The sequence below is a fragment of the Fukomys damarensis genome, unplaced genomic scaffold (genome assembly GCF_012274545.1).
Source record: "Fukomys damarensis isolate Sample0158 unplaced genomic scaffold, DMR_v1.0_HiC HiC_scaffold_36, whole genome shotgun sequence".
NCBI lineage: Eukaryota > Metazoa > Chordata > Mammalia > Rodentia > Bathyergidae > Fukomys > Fukomys damarensis.
The window spans coordinates 19,559,765-19,577,702 of NW_022900948.1; the positions used below are offsets into that span (position 1 = coordinate 19,559,765).

The 17,938-nt window shown below is 37.1% G+C and overlaps 2 protein-coding genes across 4 annotated transcripts in view; one reads left to right on the top strand and one right to left on the bottom strand.

The window, feature by feature from the left end:
• Positions 1 to 1,657: 1,657 nt before the first annotated feature.
• Mrpl50 (mitochondrial ribosomal protein L50) lies at positions 1,658 to 11,996 on the bottom strand. The gene is made up of 2 exons (XM_010614342.3): positions 11,743 to 11,996; positions 1,658 to 2,706 (listed from the first exon to the last, which is right to left on the bottom strand). Exons 1-2 carry the CDS (start codon positions 11,979 to 11,981, stop codon positions 2,322 to 2,324), a joined length of 624 nt encoding a protein of 207 aa, XP_010612644.1. The 5' UTR covers positions 11,982 to 11,996; the 3' UTR covers positions 1,658 to 2,321.
• Positions 11,997 to 12,064: 68 nt separating this feature from the next.
• Znf189 (zinc finger protein 189) overlaps positions 12,065 to 17,938 on the top strand; it is a 12,739-nt gene continuing 6,865 nt past the window's right edge. The window contains exons 1-2 of one of the 3 annotated variants that reach the window (XM_010614343.3): positions 12,065 to 12,411; positions 14,072 to 14,198. In XM_010614343.3, the coding sequence (XP_010612645.1) occupies positions 12,379 to 12,411; positions 14,072 to 14,198 (160 nt within the window). In that variant the 5' untranslated portion in view covers positions 12,065 to 12,378. The remainder of the gene's footprint in view (positions 12,412 to 14,071; positions 14,199 to 17,938) is intronic. The other 2 variants (XM_010614344.3, XM_010614345.3) reach the window with 2 other exon arrangements.

Consider the following 17,938-nt stretch of genomic DNA (forward strand, 5'->3'; position numbering starts at 1 on the left):
AAAAGTGAAAACAAAAAGTAATCTAAATATTCTAAATCAGACTACTGGTTGGATAATTTGTAACACCAAATTATGGAATAATATGCCGCTAGCCAAATTTGTTTTTCTTAGACTAAATCTAAGGGAATATGATGCCATAATTGGAAAACACAGAAAATATTTTTTTTTCATTTAGAATTATAGCTGAATTAAATTATTTGCATATTAGTGATGAATCTTCTTTCCAAATTTTCTAATCAGAAAAATGTTAAAATTAAAATAGAATTCTTATACTTTAAACATGTTGTTTACATAAGACCCTATTGACCATGAATTTGTAATTTCATTAGTTTTTATGTAAACATAGTGCTTATAGAAATCTGTTAAGTAAAAATTAACCGATACTCCTTTCATACAGCAATAATTGCATTTTTTTAAATGTGATTACAATACTTCAGTAAGTTAACAAACCTTTCCTTTTGCTGTCAAAGAACGAAAGATCATTATTCTAAAATACACTATCAGCCAATGATGTCCTCTATAATTACTGATGGTTGTACGGCATATCTTCCCAGTCAGCTAAATTTGCCAGAACTGTTGTTTCAGGAAAGAGTATCATTCTCCCATTTCAATACTAGGGAGTAGGGTCTAGAGCCATGTTACTCAAAACATTGCCAGCACTGGCTATAAGGTTTAAAGACTTGCAGCTCAGAAAAACTTCCAGACCAACATTAGACTCTGCACTTTAAGAGTTTCCCAAAAGACTCATATATACAATTATATTTGGAGAAATACTGCTGCTCTAGGCTACAAAGGTGTAAATAATTTCCTGTCTTAAACAAAGAATGTATCCTGGTTTTTGCAGTTATGGTATTTCTCCGGTTGTAAATAAGAGTGTTTTCACACTGACTTCTCCATTTCTATTTTCATCTTGCCCCTGTGTGGGAAACATGATGATCAAATCCTTTATATGAAGCTCAAAAATATTTCCATGCTGAATCTTTCTTTCATAGAGTAAAAGCAGAAAGGATGCAATTTTATCAGTAGTATCTAAACTCAGATACTGACACTTCTCAAGATCTTGAATGTGGTGACCGCTGTGATTTTCTAGGGCATGATGGTACTGCTAATTTTCCAATGGAGTATGTCACTGTGCACTGGTGGCACAGCAGTGAGCATAGCTGCCTGTTATGCTCAAATTTATACATTTATTTTCTTCCCTGTCAAAGAACTCAACTAGGAAAAGAGAATATAATTTCCTTTATTTAAACCAATCCTGTATCTTTCAGAATTGTCAGTAGTCAAGTGAAAAAAATGTGAGAAATTTCTTTCTCCTCTCATTAACCATATTTAAAGCCTGAAACAATTTCTACTGTGACCAGTAATTTTGTCATTGAGAATCATTGAATTTCTATTTGACTAATTTTCACAAATTACAAAGTATATCAGATTACCAAGATTTGCCCTCCAATAAATACTCATAGGTATCATAAGACTACTTTTAAAGTTGTGAGACAAAAAGTTTGACATACGCATTTATCTAAAGATAGAAATACATAACATAAAATATGCCATCTCTATCTCTTTTTATTTATTGCGGGGGGGTTGAGACAGGGTCTCACTATGTAGTTGAGTCTGACCTGGAACTCACTATGTAGCCCAGGCTGGTCTTGAACTCACAGCGATCCTCCTGCCTCAGTCACCCATGTGCTGGGATTATAGGCCTGTGCCACCACGCTCAGCTCTATCTTTTTAAGAAGTCACCGCACTTAATAGCTACCACATATTTTAATTTGTAAAATACTTATTTTAAGGAAATGAAAGACAAAAAAAAAAAAGCAAATTTCACTAAAAATACACAGTACTCTGTAAGAAATCTTTAATTCTAAGAAATTAACCCAGAATTGAATATATTCGCTATGATTTATACTCATGTAGTAAAGGAAACATATAACTTTCAATAATATACAACTTTTTTCTTTTATTAATATCTAATACAAGTTTCCTTATTCGTATATATACTATAATTCCATCTTAAAGAGTCCTAACAGTATTAGAGCATTTTCTTGCAATTACTGCTTTATGCCTAAGAAGACTAACATCTGAACTCGTGACAGCTTCCTATCTTAAACCCAATTACAGAGTTCTCTGAAGAAAAGTATTTCTATAAGTTATTAACTTGATTCCAATAAAATATGGTTTCAGCAAATGTGAAAAGAAAAAAATGTTATTTCTTCGTTGAATCATGCTATGAGGGAAAAAATGCATTCTTCTCTACACAAAGTGGGTTTATAGAATTCTGATATTAAAAATGACTTTGATGTGTTCATTCTCTGAAATGATTAGTAACCCCAAGTGATTTTCAAATTGGGAGGCAAATTACTAGCAGTAAGTTCATCAAATTTAGATCTGTCTTGAACAGGAACATTATAGAAATCAAGAACATCTCTGACACTGCACATTTGGTGAAGCATGGAGTTAGGTACTGCATGGCCCAAATCATCAGCTAAATGTGCCAAGAGACTGAACTTCTTATGACAATCTTCTAGGGAGATGTCTTGCCAATTACTGGGAAGAGATGAACCAAAAATTTCTCTAATATGAGATTCCAAATGACTCTGGAGATCTTCAGGTGGTATGTATGTTCGGCTTCGTAAAGGTGGACAAACCAGAAAAGGTTCTTTTTTCAATTCTTCTGTCTCAGTGACCACTAGTTCTTTCTCTTTTCTGGAATAATAAAAAAAAAAAAAAACAAGTATGTGAATCTGTTGTTTACTGAATTAGTGAAGTTAAACACCTGACCAAATCTTGCCCACCAATTAAAATCAACAAATAAACCGGGTGTGGTGGCACACACTTATAAGCCTGTAATCCCAGCACTCAGGGGTCTGAGGCAGGAGGATTGCTGTGAGTTCAAGGCTAGCCTGGGCAGTGAGTTCCAGGTCAGTCTCAACTACATAGTGAGACCCTGTTTCAAAAATCCAATAAATAAATAAATAAAATCAACAAATAATTTGTACACTTACTACTTTATGATACTATGGACCGCAGCAAGGAATAAGTTCCTACCTTTGCAATGTTTATAGTTGAATCAGTTAGCACAAACAGATCACTGAGGTAAAGTAAATTATTCCGTCTAGGATTTCTAGTCCTCCAAGATCTAACTTCAATCTTCCTCTTAACCTTATCTCCCATTAATTTCTACGCACTTCACTCCTTACTCAAACTAAATTACATTTTTCTTGCCAAATATCCACCCACTTTCCTGACACCATGTACTAGCTCGTTACTTACTTTCCTATATGCTCATCTTTATGTTCACCTACAAAAACATTACTCATTCCAAAAGACCTAGGACAAAAGTGTTTTCTTTCAACAACTTTAACCTGATTTCCTCAATCAAATATAACTAAATTCATCTGGTCTCCTCAGTGCTTTATATTGCTGTATCACATCCTACTGAAGTTTTAATTTTGTTTGTATCCAATTTCTCTGAGAAGATGAGGGTTCCACAGCTTCAAATATATTTACACTTTGGACTAGACAATTCCTTGGGAGTAGAGATCCTGTGCATTGTAGGATGTTTAGTATACGTGGCTGCTACCTACTGGATGCCACCAGTACTCCTGTGCCTAAGTCATGATATCCAAAAGGCATTGCCAAATGTCACAATGGAAAAACACTGTCCTGGTTGAAAACCACTGCAACAGATTATAAGCTCCCAATCTATTGATTTTAGGTTCTTTAAAAATATATTTAATAATTGCTTGTACAAAGACTAAGAATATGGGCCAAAGGAAGGGAATCTGCATGACAGATTTGTTTCAAGTAAAGCACCCAGGGAGTCTTGTTTCCCATGGAGTTGGCAACTGACTAGGATTCATCATCCCTATTGAAAATGGAGGCACCAGAAACGAAATGTGTGTTGCTCAGATAGGACTAAAAGTAAAAAGGAAATCATAACTAAAAAATATACTTTGTAAAAAGATTGTAACTTCCAGGAGTTAGCCAAAAATACCCAAGACAGCTAGCTCTGAGCCACATTCCTTGGCTAGATTTACATCTCTTTCCTAGTAGACCTATCAACTAAAAGGCCATAAATTGGCTCAATTTAAAAAATAAGAAATAGAAGCCTGGCCTTGAGATAAGGACGGCCCCAACATCAACAGTCCTTGGTCAGATTAATACTTGTACCCCACAAGACCCATTCATAAATAGAAGGCCATAATTGGCCCAAGTCTGGTAGGGAACGAGTATAAATCTGACCGAGGACTGTTGTTGGGGCAGTCCTGCATGTAAACGTACAAATTCCCAATGAGGAATGTCATCACACTGTATACCTAAAATGTACCAATAAATTTAATGAATAAAAAAAAAAAGAAAGCAAACAAAAGATTGATTGAAATCAGATAATGTTTAAATCACCTATTTTTTTTAAATGCCTTAAAACAGGATGGTACCCACTGGGGAGGGAATTTTTTTCCCTAGCTTTTCAACCTCTCTAAAAAAAGTATAAATGTCTCATTTCTGAACACCTGCACTCACACTGTGTCCTATACTCTCTATCTTTGCCTATTAAACCCGACTTATGCCTCTTTCTGATGTGTCCTAAAAATTCTTTTTCTGCAATGGGAGTCAGAGAGCCTGCTACAGTAAAATGGGTTAAGTTTGAAAAACTCTCAAACCCAGTCTGGTGACATGACCAAGAATATATTTTTTAATACAATGCCTTCTTTCCTACTTAAGTTTTTCAAGGGCTGGGGATTTAGCTCAGTGGTTCGGCACCTGCCTCACAAGCACAAGGACCCGAGTTCGATCCCCAGTACAAAAAAAAAAAGTTTTTCCAGAAATGAATGCCTCTTTCTACATCAAATGTTTATCAACTTCTCACCATCCACTTACTATGGATGTGTTCTCCAAAAGCTTATGTCGGGGAACTTAATCCTTAAATTCATGTTATGATATTTGCAGTTGGGATCTTTGGGAAGGTTAATTAGCTTTAGATTAGGTCATGAGGGCTGGAATGACATTAGAGGAGAGACTCAAGCTAGCACACTTGCTCTTTCAAACCAGGTGACACCTTCAGCCATGCTATGAGGCAACAAGAAGGCCTTTATCAGAAGCAGAGCAGACAACAGTGCTATGCCCTTGGGATTTATCAGCTTCCAGAGCTGAGACAAATGAACATTTCATTATAAATTACCCAGTCTTGGGTATTTTGTTATAGTAATAGAAAACAGACTAAAGCACTAACAAAGTAATCACAGGGAGATATGCTATATTATCTACCATTTTTAAAGAAAAAAATTCACCCTAGATCTCATATTTCCTGTAATTACTATTCATCTTTTCAAAATTCTCAAGTTGTCTATTTAGTTTCTACCTCCTCACGTCCCATATTCCCCTCAAATTACTCCAACCATAGCACATCACAGTCAAAACGAAACGTAAATCATGTAAATGGACTAAATACTTATATCAAAAGATAAAGGGGGACTAAATGAATTAAAAACTAAGATGGAAATACATAACATCTAAAAGAAACTCCTTTTAGGTTCAAGGACACATACAGGCTGAAAGTGAAAGGATGGGAAAAAGACACCACACAAATGGAAGCCCAAAGAAAGCAGGCACAGTTAATATCAGACAAAATAAACTTTTAAGTGAATAATCTCAAGACAAAAGTCATCATTATATAATGATGAAGTGATCAAATTAAGAGGAAGATATAAAAATTATATATATATACACACACAGACAACATGAGAGCTCCTAAGTATATACAACAAATATTGACAGCTCTGAAAGGAGAAAGTGACTACAATACAATAATAATGGGAGAATTCAATAACCTATTTCTTTTTTTTCTCATTAAATTTATTGGTACTTTTTAGGTATACAGTACATTTACATTCATCATTGGGATCTTGTACCTTTACATGATGCATCTTGGTTCATAGCAGATAGAACACCCAAACAGAAAATCTATAAAGAAGCAGGGAACTTGGAATAGTACTATATACCAAATAGACCTAACAGATACATAAAGAACTTTCTGTTCAACAGCAAAAGAATATGCATTCTTCTCCAACACATACATTCTCTGGGATAAAAGTGTTAACAAATTTAAGAAGATGAAAATCACATCAACTATCTTCTCTGACCACAAAAGAATAAAATTAGATGTCATTAAACTAAGAAAAAATGCAAACAAACAAAAAATAGAAACTAAGTAGCATATTCTTAAACAACTACTACGTCAAAAAGAAAATCAAAAAAGTAATTTTAAAAGTATCTTGAGATAAATGAAAATGAAATATGGCAAAACAAAACTCACAGGATGTCTGAAAAACAGTACTAAGATGAAGTTTACAGCAATAAATACCTACCCCCAAAGAGAAGATTTCAAATAACCTAGTTTTATGCTATAGGAACTAGGAAAAGGACAAACTAAGCCCAAACTCAGCAGAAGGAAGAAAATAAAAATCAGAGCAAATATAAATCCAACAGATAACAGAAAAAAAATCAACAAAACTGAGAGTTCCTTTTTTGCAAACCTAAGTAAAAACTGGCAAATCCTTAGATACTAAAGGGACAAAAAGAAAGAAAAGAATAAAATAAGTAAAATCAGAAATGTAAGGACCATAATACAAATATAAAATATCAAAAGGGACCATTATAGTAACTACATGACAACAAATTGGATAACCTAGAAGAAATGGGTATGTCTGTTGAAATATGCAACCTACTAAGACTAATTCAAGAAACAGCCTAAACAGATCAGTACAAATAAGAATAAAGTAGCAACTAAAAAACTCCCCCAAAAGAAAAAGACTGATGGCTTCAAGAATCCTACTAAACTTTCAAAAAAGAAATTGTACAAATCCTTCACAAATTCTTTCAAAAATCTGGAGTACTTCCAAACTCATCTTATGAGATCATAATATCAAAGCCAGATGCAGACATCACATGTAGACTACAAGCCAGGATCTCTAATAAACAAAGATATAAAAATCCTTAAAAACAGCAAATTACATTGAAAATCACATCAAAAAGATTTTACACTATGACCAAGTAAGATTATCCCTGGAATGTAAAATCATTCTAAATATGCATATCAATAGATGTGGTATACCACATAATCACCTCAACAGATACAGAAAAAATATTTAACATAACTCAACACTAATTCCGATTTGTTTTGCTTTGTTTTCGAAGTCAGGGTCTCACTATGCAGTTCAGGCAGGCCTCAAACTCGCAGTGATCCTCCTGCTTCAGCCTCCAAAGTGCTGGGACTACAGGTGTGCACCACCACATTCCGCCTAATTCAGGTACTGGTGGGTCCTACCTCTACACAAGAAACAGTATCAATGGGAGAAAATTAGAGGCCCCCCCAAGATCTAATACAAGATAAAGATGTTCACTCTTTACCTTCTATTCAACACAGTACTGTTCTAGAAGTCCTACCCAGAGCTATTAGGAAAGAAAAAGAAATAAAAGGCAACAAAATCAAAATGAAGTAAAACTTCCTGCTTTCAGATGAGATAATCTCGTAAGCAGAAAAGCCCAAAGATTCAACTTAAAAAAAAACTGTTAAACTAATAAATGTATCAGTAAAATTGCAGGACATAAAATCAACATTAAAAAGAGGCATTTCTTTACAAAAACAGAAACCCAAATTCTTAAATCTAATTGTAACAGCATCAAAAATTAAAATACTTGGGAAGAAATTTAACCAAGTAACACATCTGACTACAAAAATACTGATGAAAAAACTTGACGGCAACATAAATAGGTAGAAAGATATCTGTCTTCAAGGATGGAAACATTATTATTGTAAATATGTCTGCACTACCCAAGTAGTAATCTACATATTTAATGCAATGCCCATCAAAATTCTAACAGCACTTTTAAAATTGAATTTATTGGCACATTCTAGGTAAACAGTACAGTTACATTCATTACTAGGATCTTGTACCTTTACATGACAGGTCTTGGTTCTCATTTTTCCCCTTGTCCCCACCCTCCCTTCACCCCCTCTTCCCCTCCAACCTACAAAGACTTTAATTCCATTTTTACATTTTCTCATATTTTTTCCCTTTCCCTTATTCCCCTTCCCCTACCCTTCTCACTGTCCCTACACCTTTGGTCCTTTTTTTCCTGTTTCACATTGCTAATTAACCCCTTAGTATCTTGAGTACTATTTTAGTTTTTCATGCCAGAGAAACTATTCGGTATTTACACATGTGTGACTTATTTATTTCACTTAGGAGGATATCCTCAAAATGTATCCATTTACCTATGAATGAATCTATTTTCTCATTCTTTATGGCTGAGTAGTATTCCATTTTATAGAAAAACCACATTTTCTTTATTCAGTTTTCAACTGATGGGCAAATGGGCTGTTTCCAAGTTTTAGCTATTACAAACTGTGCCGCTATAAACATGGGTGCACATATATCACTGTGGTATGATTCTTTTAATTCTTTTGGAAAGATACCCAACAGAGGGATGGCTGGGTAAAATGGAAGCTCTAATCCTAGTTCTTTGAGGTATCTCCATATTGACTTCCATAGTGGTTGTACCAGTCTGCACTCCCACCAACAGTGGAGAAGGGTTCCTTTCTCCCTACAACTGCACCAACATTTGCTGTGTGATTTCTTCATAGCAGCCATTCTTTGTGGGGTGAGGTGAAATCTCAGTGTTGTTTTCATCTGCATCTCTTGAATGACCAGTGATGTGGAACATTTTTTCATATATTTACTTGCTGCTTTTATCTAATAGCATTTTTAAAAGAAAATTTTAAAAACTAAATTTTGGTTGGAACTATAAAAGACCAGAGATAGCTAGGGCATTCTAGCAAGAACAAAGTTGGACACATCCCGTTCCTGACTTAAAATTCTACTGCAAAGCTACAGTAATCATTACAGTATAGTACAATCATAAAGACAGACACAAAGAACACAGAACATCATTAAAAAACATACATACATCTGGTCAACTAATTTTTGATGAAGGCACCAAGACTACATAATAGGGAAAAGACAATCTTAATAAATGGTGTTAGGAAAACTGAATGTCTACATGCAGAAGAAAGAAATTCAACCCTTACCTCACATCAAATACAAACTCAAAATGCTCTAAAGATTTAAATATAAGGCCTGAAACCATAAAACTCCTATAAGAAAACACTGGAAAAAAATTCTTTGGCATTGGTCTTAGCAATTTGATATGACCCCAAAAGAAGGCAACAAAAGCAAAAATAAACAAGTAGGGCTACAAACTAAAAACCCTCTGTATAATGAAGGAAACAACTATAATAAAATGAAAAAGCAACTTACAGATTGGGAGAAAGTATTTAATCATATATCTCATCATATACACCCAATAACAGCTAGACATTTAAAGAACTTAAACAGCGAAAACAAAACCTTGTTTAAAAATGGGCAAAGGATCCAAATGGACATTTTCCAGAGACAGTGCACACATAACCGAAAAGGAAAGGCACTCAACATCACTAATCATGGAAAAATAAATCAAAACCACAGTAAGATAGTACCTCATACCTAGTAGGATGGCCATTATCAGAGATATTAAGTATTGGTGAGGATATGTAGACAAGGCATCATTAGACATTGTTGGTACCGCCCTTATAGAAAATACAGATGTTCCTTAAAATAAATTTTAAAATATTACTATCATGTGATCTAAAGACCCCCCCTTTTTTTTTTGGTACCAAGGATCGAACTCAGGACCTTGCACTTGTGAGATAGGTGGTGGCACAACTGAGCTAAATCCCCAGCCCAAACGATCCTTTTGGTATATGGAAATGAAATCAATATCTCCAAGATATTTGCATTTCCATGCTCACTCCAACATCATTCATAATAGCCAAGACAGAGAAATGCCCCAAGTGCTCCTTGATGAATAAAGAAATTTTAGTCACAATGAAATATTATTCAGCCTTGAAAAATAGGAGTCCTATCATTTTCAACAATATAAATGAACCTAGAAGACATTACACCATTTGAAATAAGCAAGACAAAAAGAAAATAGCTGAATGATTTCACTTATATGAGGAATTTTTAAAAGTCAAACAGAAGCAGAGAAAGACTTTTGGTTGGGAGAGAATGGGAAATGGTCAAAGATAAAGTTTCAGTTATGTGAGGTAAGTTCTAGAGAGCTAATGTTCAGCACAGTGATTATCAGTAGCAGTTTACAGTATATAATACAGTTTACAGTATATAACATTTCACTAAAAGATATTTTGTGTTCTCATTTCAAAAAAGTAATTAGGGCTGGGTGTGGTGGTGCATGCTGGTAATTCCAGCTACCGAGGTTGAGAAAGAAGGACCACAAGTTCCAGGCTAGCCTGGACAATTCAGCAAGGCTCTGTCTCAAAATAAAAGTTTTTAAAAAGCTAAGAACACATTGAGTGGTTGAGTGCTTGCCTAGTGTAAGGCCCTAGGTTCAATCCCCAGTGCAGAAAGAAAAAAAAAAAAAAAAAAAAAAAAAAAGTCTGGCAGTTGTGATCAGCTCACTGTGCACATGTATACCAAAGTGTCACATTTTACACTTTAAATACATACTATATGTTAAAATAAGTAACAGAAAAAGAAGAAAATGTAATTCATTCCTTCCATTTGCCATAGTTTGCTTCATAATTTACCATTTGAATATGATATTGTACATTTGTTCAACTTTTTCATCTGCTAGAACATTTGCTCTATGAGGACAAAGTTTGGTTAATCACTGTAACCTTAAAACCTAGAATATAGCCTGAATATAGTAGACACTAAGAATATTTGTTTGAAAAAAAAAGAATCTCAGGGCCAGGGATTTAGCTCAGTATTTCTGCCGCCTGCCTCCCAAAAGCAAGGTCTCCAGTTCAATCCCCAGTACCGCCCCGCACCCGCAAAAAAGATTCTTTGTTGAGTGAATGAAGAAAAAAAAATGGGGACCTCTGCCAGACCATAACATTGACCAAAGAAGAGAGAAAGTGTAATGCTGAGCTAATGCCAAAAATCTTTCTGGACTATTAAGACAAATTTTTGAAACTGAGGTCATATATTGTTCCCTGTGATTACCACAGCAAGTTCTAGTGCCCTAAACATTATCTATGTCAAAGAGATTTATCTTCAATAAATCCACAAGACGTAGTTTAACTTGGTTTATGAGTTTGGAAAAATACCTCTTTTTGAAAAAATATTTTCTTTTCTTCCTACATCAGGATACTCAAGGGTTGAGCAAGGCTTTTGCTTCTGCTGTGTCCTGCACTACAAGGGTAAGCAGCGCCAGACTAGGGAAAGCGCTTAGTAACTAATTGTTCAGTGAATAACTGGATCAAGAAATAAACAAAATAGAAGGATGCACTCATGTCTGAATCTGTATGTCAAGGAATATGCCTTAAAAATGAGTTTAGTTTACCAAGCACTTTGTCGTGAGTGCATGTTTTAGGCGCAACCTTCTAAACCTGCACACCTGGTGCCTCGCACATGTGGTCAATATTGTTTGCTAAATTACACGAATGAGGTAGAAAGGAATAGAGACAGGATTGCCGTTAGGAGAAAACAAACGGAGAGGAAAAGTGACCGGTCCTCACCCCTCTAGGGGCCGACCCCGAACTTCTGAATTTGGAACTCTAATGCACTTTCTTATTCTAATCAGGCTCAGAATGTCTCCCCCTCGAAACTCATCCCTTCATCTTCCTCAGTTTTCCTTACTTTTCTTGAACTCAACCCAACCTCCTACTATCAGCTTTACCTGGATCGAGACCAAAATTCTCTACGTGCCGCCGCTGTGACCATGCACATCAAGCCTCTTCTTGCAAAACCGGAGACACACGGCGGCGCCATATTGGAGGAGAGACGGGGTCGCTTGAACGCCTCTTTGGCTGGGTCGCGACGCACCCAGATCAGCCAATCTTGTGCAAGTTTGGACAGTCCCCCCCTTTTCCGGTCGTCGCCTCCTTTGGACACTGGAAAATGTAGTCCCGCAACCATTTCCGGCGGACGCGGGGCTGTGGCGAGCTCTCGAAGCACGGTGGGAGTTGTAGTTGGAGGGCAACTCGGAAAGGTTCCGGGTGACGCCTTCTGGTCCAGGGGCGGGCGGTCCTAGAGCTGTTTGGCTGTAAGGAGGAGGCACTGGTAACCCGGAGGAGACTCTAGCTAGGCCTCCCTGAAAGAGTTCGCTACCCGGCAGGGGAGAGGGGCTGAGGGCTGAGGGCTGGGATGCAGTCTGGGAGCGGGTCTGATATGCTGCTAGGAACGTGACCGCCGTGGGACCGGGGCAGGACCTGGCTGGAAGCCTCATCTGCGTGGGGCCCGATTTCCAGCAGCCAGCTAGGCCTCACAAGAAAGGCTTCCTTTCCGTGAGGCGCACCAGTTCTCAAGCCGGGAGATGGCCTCCGCGAGTTCCCCGCTGGAGCCCAAGGTAAATAGCTGTTTCCGGGGATCCCCGTTATCTTCCCACTCTCTTAGCTGGGCTGCACCACCACTCCTCACCCCAGCCCCCAGATTCCTTGCAGTCTGCAGGGACCCAGCACCATTCGGCTCCGGTGCTCTGGGATGCGATTACACATTACACATTGCCCACTGGCTCTTTTTTTTCAAGTGTAGCTTGTGTAATCGCCAGGTAAAAACTAGGAATGCTCCAGGTTAGCTCTCATTTGTGAGTTCTTCCGGGTAAGGCACCATTTTTGACCTGTCCTTTGCCACTGGCACAATTCTGGACCCAAAGAAGATGCTTAAAGAAACTGATGGAATGGAATTTAGTAGGGTCACTGTAGGGGGCCGCCTTATTGATTATGCCCAAAGCAGGCTGTGAGCAATGCAGTATATAGAGTTAACCCCTTATTTTGAGGAGCAACTTCGGCCCAGGCCTACTGAACAGAGGTCAGAGTAACTTTTACCCAAATTCCCTTCCCACAGTTAAAAACTAGAAGGACAAAGATATTTGCTAACTACAACCCTATATTTTGTCTGTTCTGTTCCTAATTCAAGAATGCTCTGTCTTTTCCTTTACAAGCCTTGCTTGCATCAGTAACGTGTCCATAGCAACTGCACGTCTCCTCACGTGGCCCCTTTACCCCAATTTGACCATGCTGTCATTAGAGAATAGCGGTGGCATGAACTGGCTAGGGCCTTTGCTGGTTGCTCAGCACTGGCCGTCCTACTTTTTTCTTCAATTCTGCCTTTGAGTCTTTCTTCAACCCTCTATCTTACACTGGGCAGGAGACTGAAAACTACTGCAGAGGTTTCTAGTAGTCACCAGTCAGTGGGAACAGAAAATTGCAGCAGGGCAGTAAGTGAAGGAAGCTTGGAGGGGCCTTGGGGCAGTGTATTAAAATTAAAATATTAGTGTATAATTATTAAACCAGAAAACCCTTATACTTGTGTTCTTCTCTTACAAGGACAAGGATCTGATAGGGAAAACTTTAATAGCAAAAACTTAAGAAATGTCATAATATAAGATAACTTTTGCCCCTCATTCTGCTTAGTTCAGAATTAACCGGTATGGGAGGCACTTAGTCTCCCCCAAAAGCTTTTTAAGTGAAAAGAACTATTGTTAGCTTTGTTGACCAAACACACCCTCCCTCTGGCTAGATTAGGTAACTGAATAAATCTTACAGGTAACTTTCCCTGACTACTGCTTCCAGGTTTGAATTCAACTGCCTTGCCACCATGTTTTGGGTATCAGCAATGAGAGCTGTGAAAATGCAGTGTAACCAACTGAATAAGATCAAGGCTGTTAAAACGCTATAAAAGAAGGAATTGTAACCCAGTGGGGGAGTCCATCAGGGCACCGCCATTAGGTGTCATCAGTCCCCTTCAATGGAGTAAACTTTTTTATTTTACTTCCATTCTACTGCCTCTCTGTGTGTAACTTGCCAATTCCTTTCCATAACAGATCCAGGCCATTTACCTTCTAGTTTGAGATGCCTGTCTGTTAAGTCAGTCCCCAGAGTGGGGCACCTTTTAGCACACTTAGTTATGTACCATCCAGTGTACTCAGCCATCTGAATTGATTGCTGCTGCCACTTTAAGTGATAGGATCGAACAGGAATTTGACTACAGAAATCATACTATTTCAGGGGTTGCTGACATTTGAGGATGTGGCTGTGTTTTTTACCCAGGAGGAGTGGGATTATCTGGACCCAGCTCAGAGAAGTCTCTATAAAGATGTCATGATGGAGAATTATGGCAACTTGGTCTCATTGGGTAAGAATCTGTGCTTCTAAAATATCTAAAAAAGTATTAGAAATCAGATTCAGGATGCTTCGACCCATTACTAGAACTGCTTTGTTCCATAGTTCTGATCCTGAGCCTTCAGTTTTTCCTATGATTCTTTATCCCTCTCTTTTTTTTTTTGGTACCGGGTATCAAACTCCAGTACCTACCCTTACAAGGCAGGTGGTGGAACCACTGAGGTAAATCCCCAGCCCCTCACTTTTTTTTTTTTTTTTTTGTAGTAACCAAAATGTAAATCTTTCTGGCTTCCTGTCTTCATATCTTGTTCCCATATTGCTCTGTACTTTTCTCTTGGTTCATCCTCCCACAGCTTTCTTCCCACCCTTTTTACTCTGCCTTCTGGAGCCCCTGTTCCTCTTCACACAGTGTTCCTTACCCTCCTGGCCTTAACTGAAACTTGGCACTTTCCCAGCATCACCACTTCTCTGGCATTACTTAAAGTGAGGGTTGCTTAGTCTACATCCTCCTCCTTCCTCATCCTTTGTCTCAAAACTGGAAGGGAAAAGTTATTGTTCTCCTAGCTTTTCAGTGCTGTTCCCAAAGCATTAGTTTTTAACTTTCAGACAAAATCTCTCCTTTGAGCCCTCAGCATTTAATTCATTTTCACCCTTGTCATCTTTTTCTTGGGTACTTCACACATTTTATCACATTTCACAGATTTCTCCGCTTACCCCTTACAATCTAGTCAGTACTTGATACTCAGTGGCTATTGACCATGTTGACTTCAGGGATCCTGCTGTCCATGTTTTTTCAGTTACTTGTATCATTGTTCTTATCTCTCCAACACCTTTCCACGTATCCTGTTCTTTGTTCATGTATTTCTTGAACCTTGATGTGTTTGTTTTTTTTCTCCAAGGTGCAAATCGTCTCTTGACTTCACCTCCTCATATAATTACCAGCCTGGTGTCCTACCCTGACATTATGCTATAACCATTCTGCAAACTTCAAATCCTGTATTAGTTATATCTGCCTTTTTGTACTTTCCTACCTGAGTTGCTAAACATAGCAGGAAAAAATAATCCTCAACCAAAAAAATTGATGCCCTCTATGTGCATGGCTTTTTAAAATTCTATTCCTCTTTGGCTTTATATCTCAGAAATTTTTTGGTCCTTGATATGTTTATTTTCCTGTTCCTTTTAGTGAATATTCCACAAATTAGAGTTTTCTGCTACTCTCTGAACCTCACCTTCTGTTCATAAAGATGAGAGGCCACTAAGCATAAACTCTCAAATCTCAGCTCATCTTCACACTTAAAGCTGCTCCCTTATTTGCTCTTTTCTAGAAACTCAAATCAGTGATCTTTTTCTTTTTTTTTTTTTTACCCTAATAGCCTCAATCTCTGTTCCCTCTCTCATAATACCTTTGTTCTGATGATATGTTCATCATTTTTCCAATTAGACAAAAAGAAAAGAACCCCTCTTTGGAGCCAGCCTCCCTCTTGCTGCCCTCTATAACTTGCTATTTGTTCTTTTTGTAGCCATATTTTTGTTAGAGTGATTAATATGTGTTCTGTGCTACTTTACCTTGCATTACCTCTGTGCCCTTTGTTTTGCCTCCAACACTCCCTTTAAGTTGTTCAACAGTGATTTACAATAACCTTATTGTCAAATACATAGGACTCTTTTTGGACTTTATTTTAGTTCATCCTTTATTTGAAACTTTATTGCTTCCATCCTATTGGCTTGCATTATCAGACTTTCTCTCAGTCTATACCCTTTGCTTGAGGGAACCTTATCTATATCAGTTACCTCTGTATAGGAAATCTCTCTTCATCTAAGAAGAGTAATGTGGGATCTAACTGCTGAGATTCAAATCCTGGTTTTTACTCCTTACTAACCTTATGATTATGGATGAGTAACTACCTCTTTGTTTCTCAGGTTTTTTAAAAAATGAAATGAAAATAATAATAGAATATACCCTTAAGGTTATTGTATTAATTGAATTAATATGTACATAAAGCACCTAGGGCACTGATTAACATGTAGTAAGTATAGTATTAAGTACTGATTGCTGTCTTCCTCTCTTTTGAGCTACAAATTCTAAAGATGAGTAAATTTGTGGTCATCTTCTTTTGAAGACCACATAAGTAACTCATACCTGAAAAGTCTAAAAAAATTGTTAAGATCTTGAAGGCCTTCTCTTGAGAGTTAAATACTCTTTTTCTGTACTACCTTTCTGTGCCTCCATAGTTCATCACACTGTTTGGTAGTCATTTTGTATATGTTCTTTTTAACCACACTGATAACATGAGGATCACAACTGTCTGTTTTTTATTTCCTTTCTTTCACACATCACAGCGTTGGGCATATATCATATGCTTTTTAAATACTTGTATGACTAAGTAAATTTAAGACTCAGTCCTATACTAGCCCCTGGTCACTGGTGACCTTTCTTTAATTTATTCCATCTATGATCACCAAAGTGCTTAGAACTTCTAACAATTCAAAACAGCTTAAAGGACAAAAACCTTACTTTTTTTTTTTTTTTTTTTTTTTTGTACCTGGGATCAAAGGCAGGTGCAGTGAAAAATCTTAATTTCTTACAGGAGGACTTCCCAAATATAGCTTCTCCCTTGCTTTCTGTCTCTGATTTCTTGTATACCACTTCCTCTCTATCAATTGCTACGTTTTCTTTTTGAAATTTCCCGTAGAGTCTATTGAGTCATTGCTAGCTTATCCATACCTATGGTGTCCTGATTGACAGAACCAGGCAAGCACCTAGCTCTGCCTACCCCTGGTACTGCAACATATGAACACTGTATGGACAAAGGCTTGGCAGTGAGCTCATCTTGTACTTTTAGACTCACTCTCTTTTTTTTTTTTTCCAACTTAAGCTTTCTATCATTTATTATTTTTTCCTGCCATAGTCTTATCATCTTCCTCAGTAGACCCCTCTCTGTCACCTTGATGAGCACCCCTTAAAGAGGTCACTGTTACCCTACTGATCCAGTGCGGTATTCTCCTATTTCACTTTCTACTTTTCATAAGAAAATTCTCTTCAGCTTTATGATTTTGACTCTTCACTCATACATTGCCTTTCCATGTTGCTTTTTCTCTAAAGAAACCCACAGTATAAATACAGAGCAAAATAAAAGATAGATAATAGGAAATAAAGAGGTAAATTTTTCTCAAAGGGGAGGGACATCAAGAGGTGTGGAGGAGGGAAAGGGGATAGAAAAAAGGAATTAAAATGTGTTATGTACATGAACCTACTCCACACAAGTAATGGAAACATGTAATAATAAAATGATCTAAAAAATGTACAGTTGATGGATTACTCGATCTTTAAGTTTTCTAACTTTAATATCAGTGACTCTAGTCTCCTTGAATAGTCACATTAGACCTTTAATCACATTAGACTTTTATAGAACTGAGAATTGCTGAACTAAGAAGACCTTGAACAATATTCTCTCTCCAGTTATTTGTTAAATTAGTCATTCAATAAATATCAAGTACTGTGCTAGACCTTAGGAATTACAGTTCCTCCCATAGCCTTATCCCAATAAGCAGGAATACTGTTCATTTTATACTGTTTTAGATAGTGAGGTTGGCCAATTAGATCCATGAGCCAAATCTAGCCCACAGTCTGTTTTTGTAAATCAAGTTTTATTGAAACATAGTCATGCCCTTTGCTATATGCATTGTTTATGATTATTTTCATGCTACAACAGCAGGGTGTTATAACTTAAGTGAAGAATATTTTGTCTGGAC

Bases quoted from the DNA above. Each gene is read 5' to 3' on its own strand.
- Mrpl50 (XM_010614342.3), bottom strand. From the start codon at position 11,981: ATGGTTGCGGGACTACATTTTCCAGTGTCCAAAGGAGGCGACGACCGG. The intron at 2,707-11,742 runs GTAAAGCTGATA...TTATTATTCCAG, and splicing joins GAATTTTGGTCTCGATCCAG to AAAAGAGAAAGAACTAGTGG.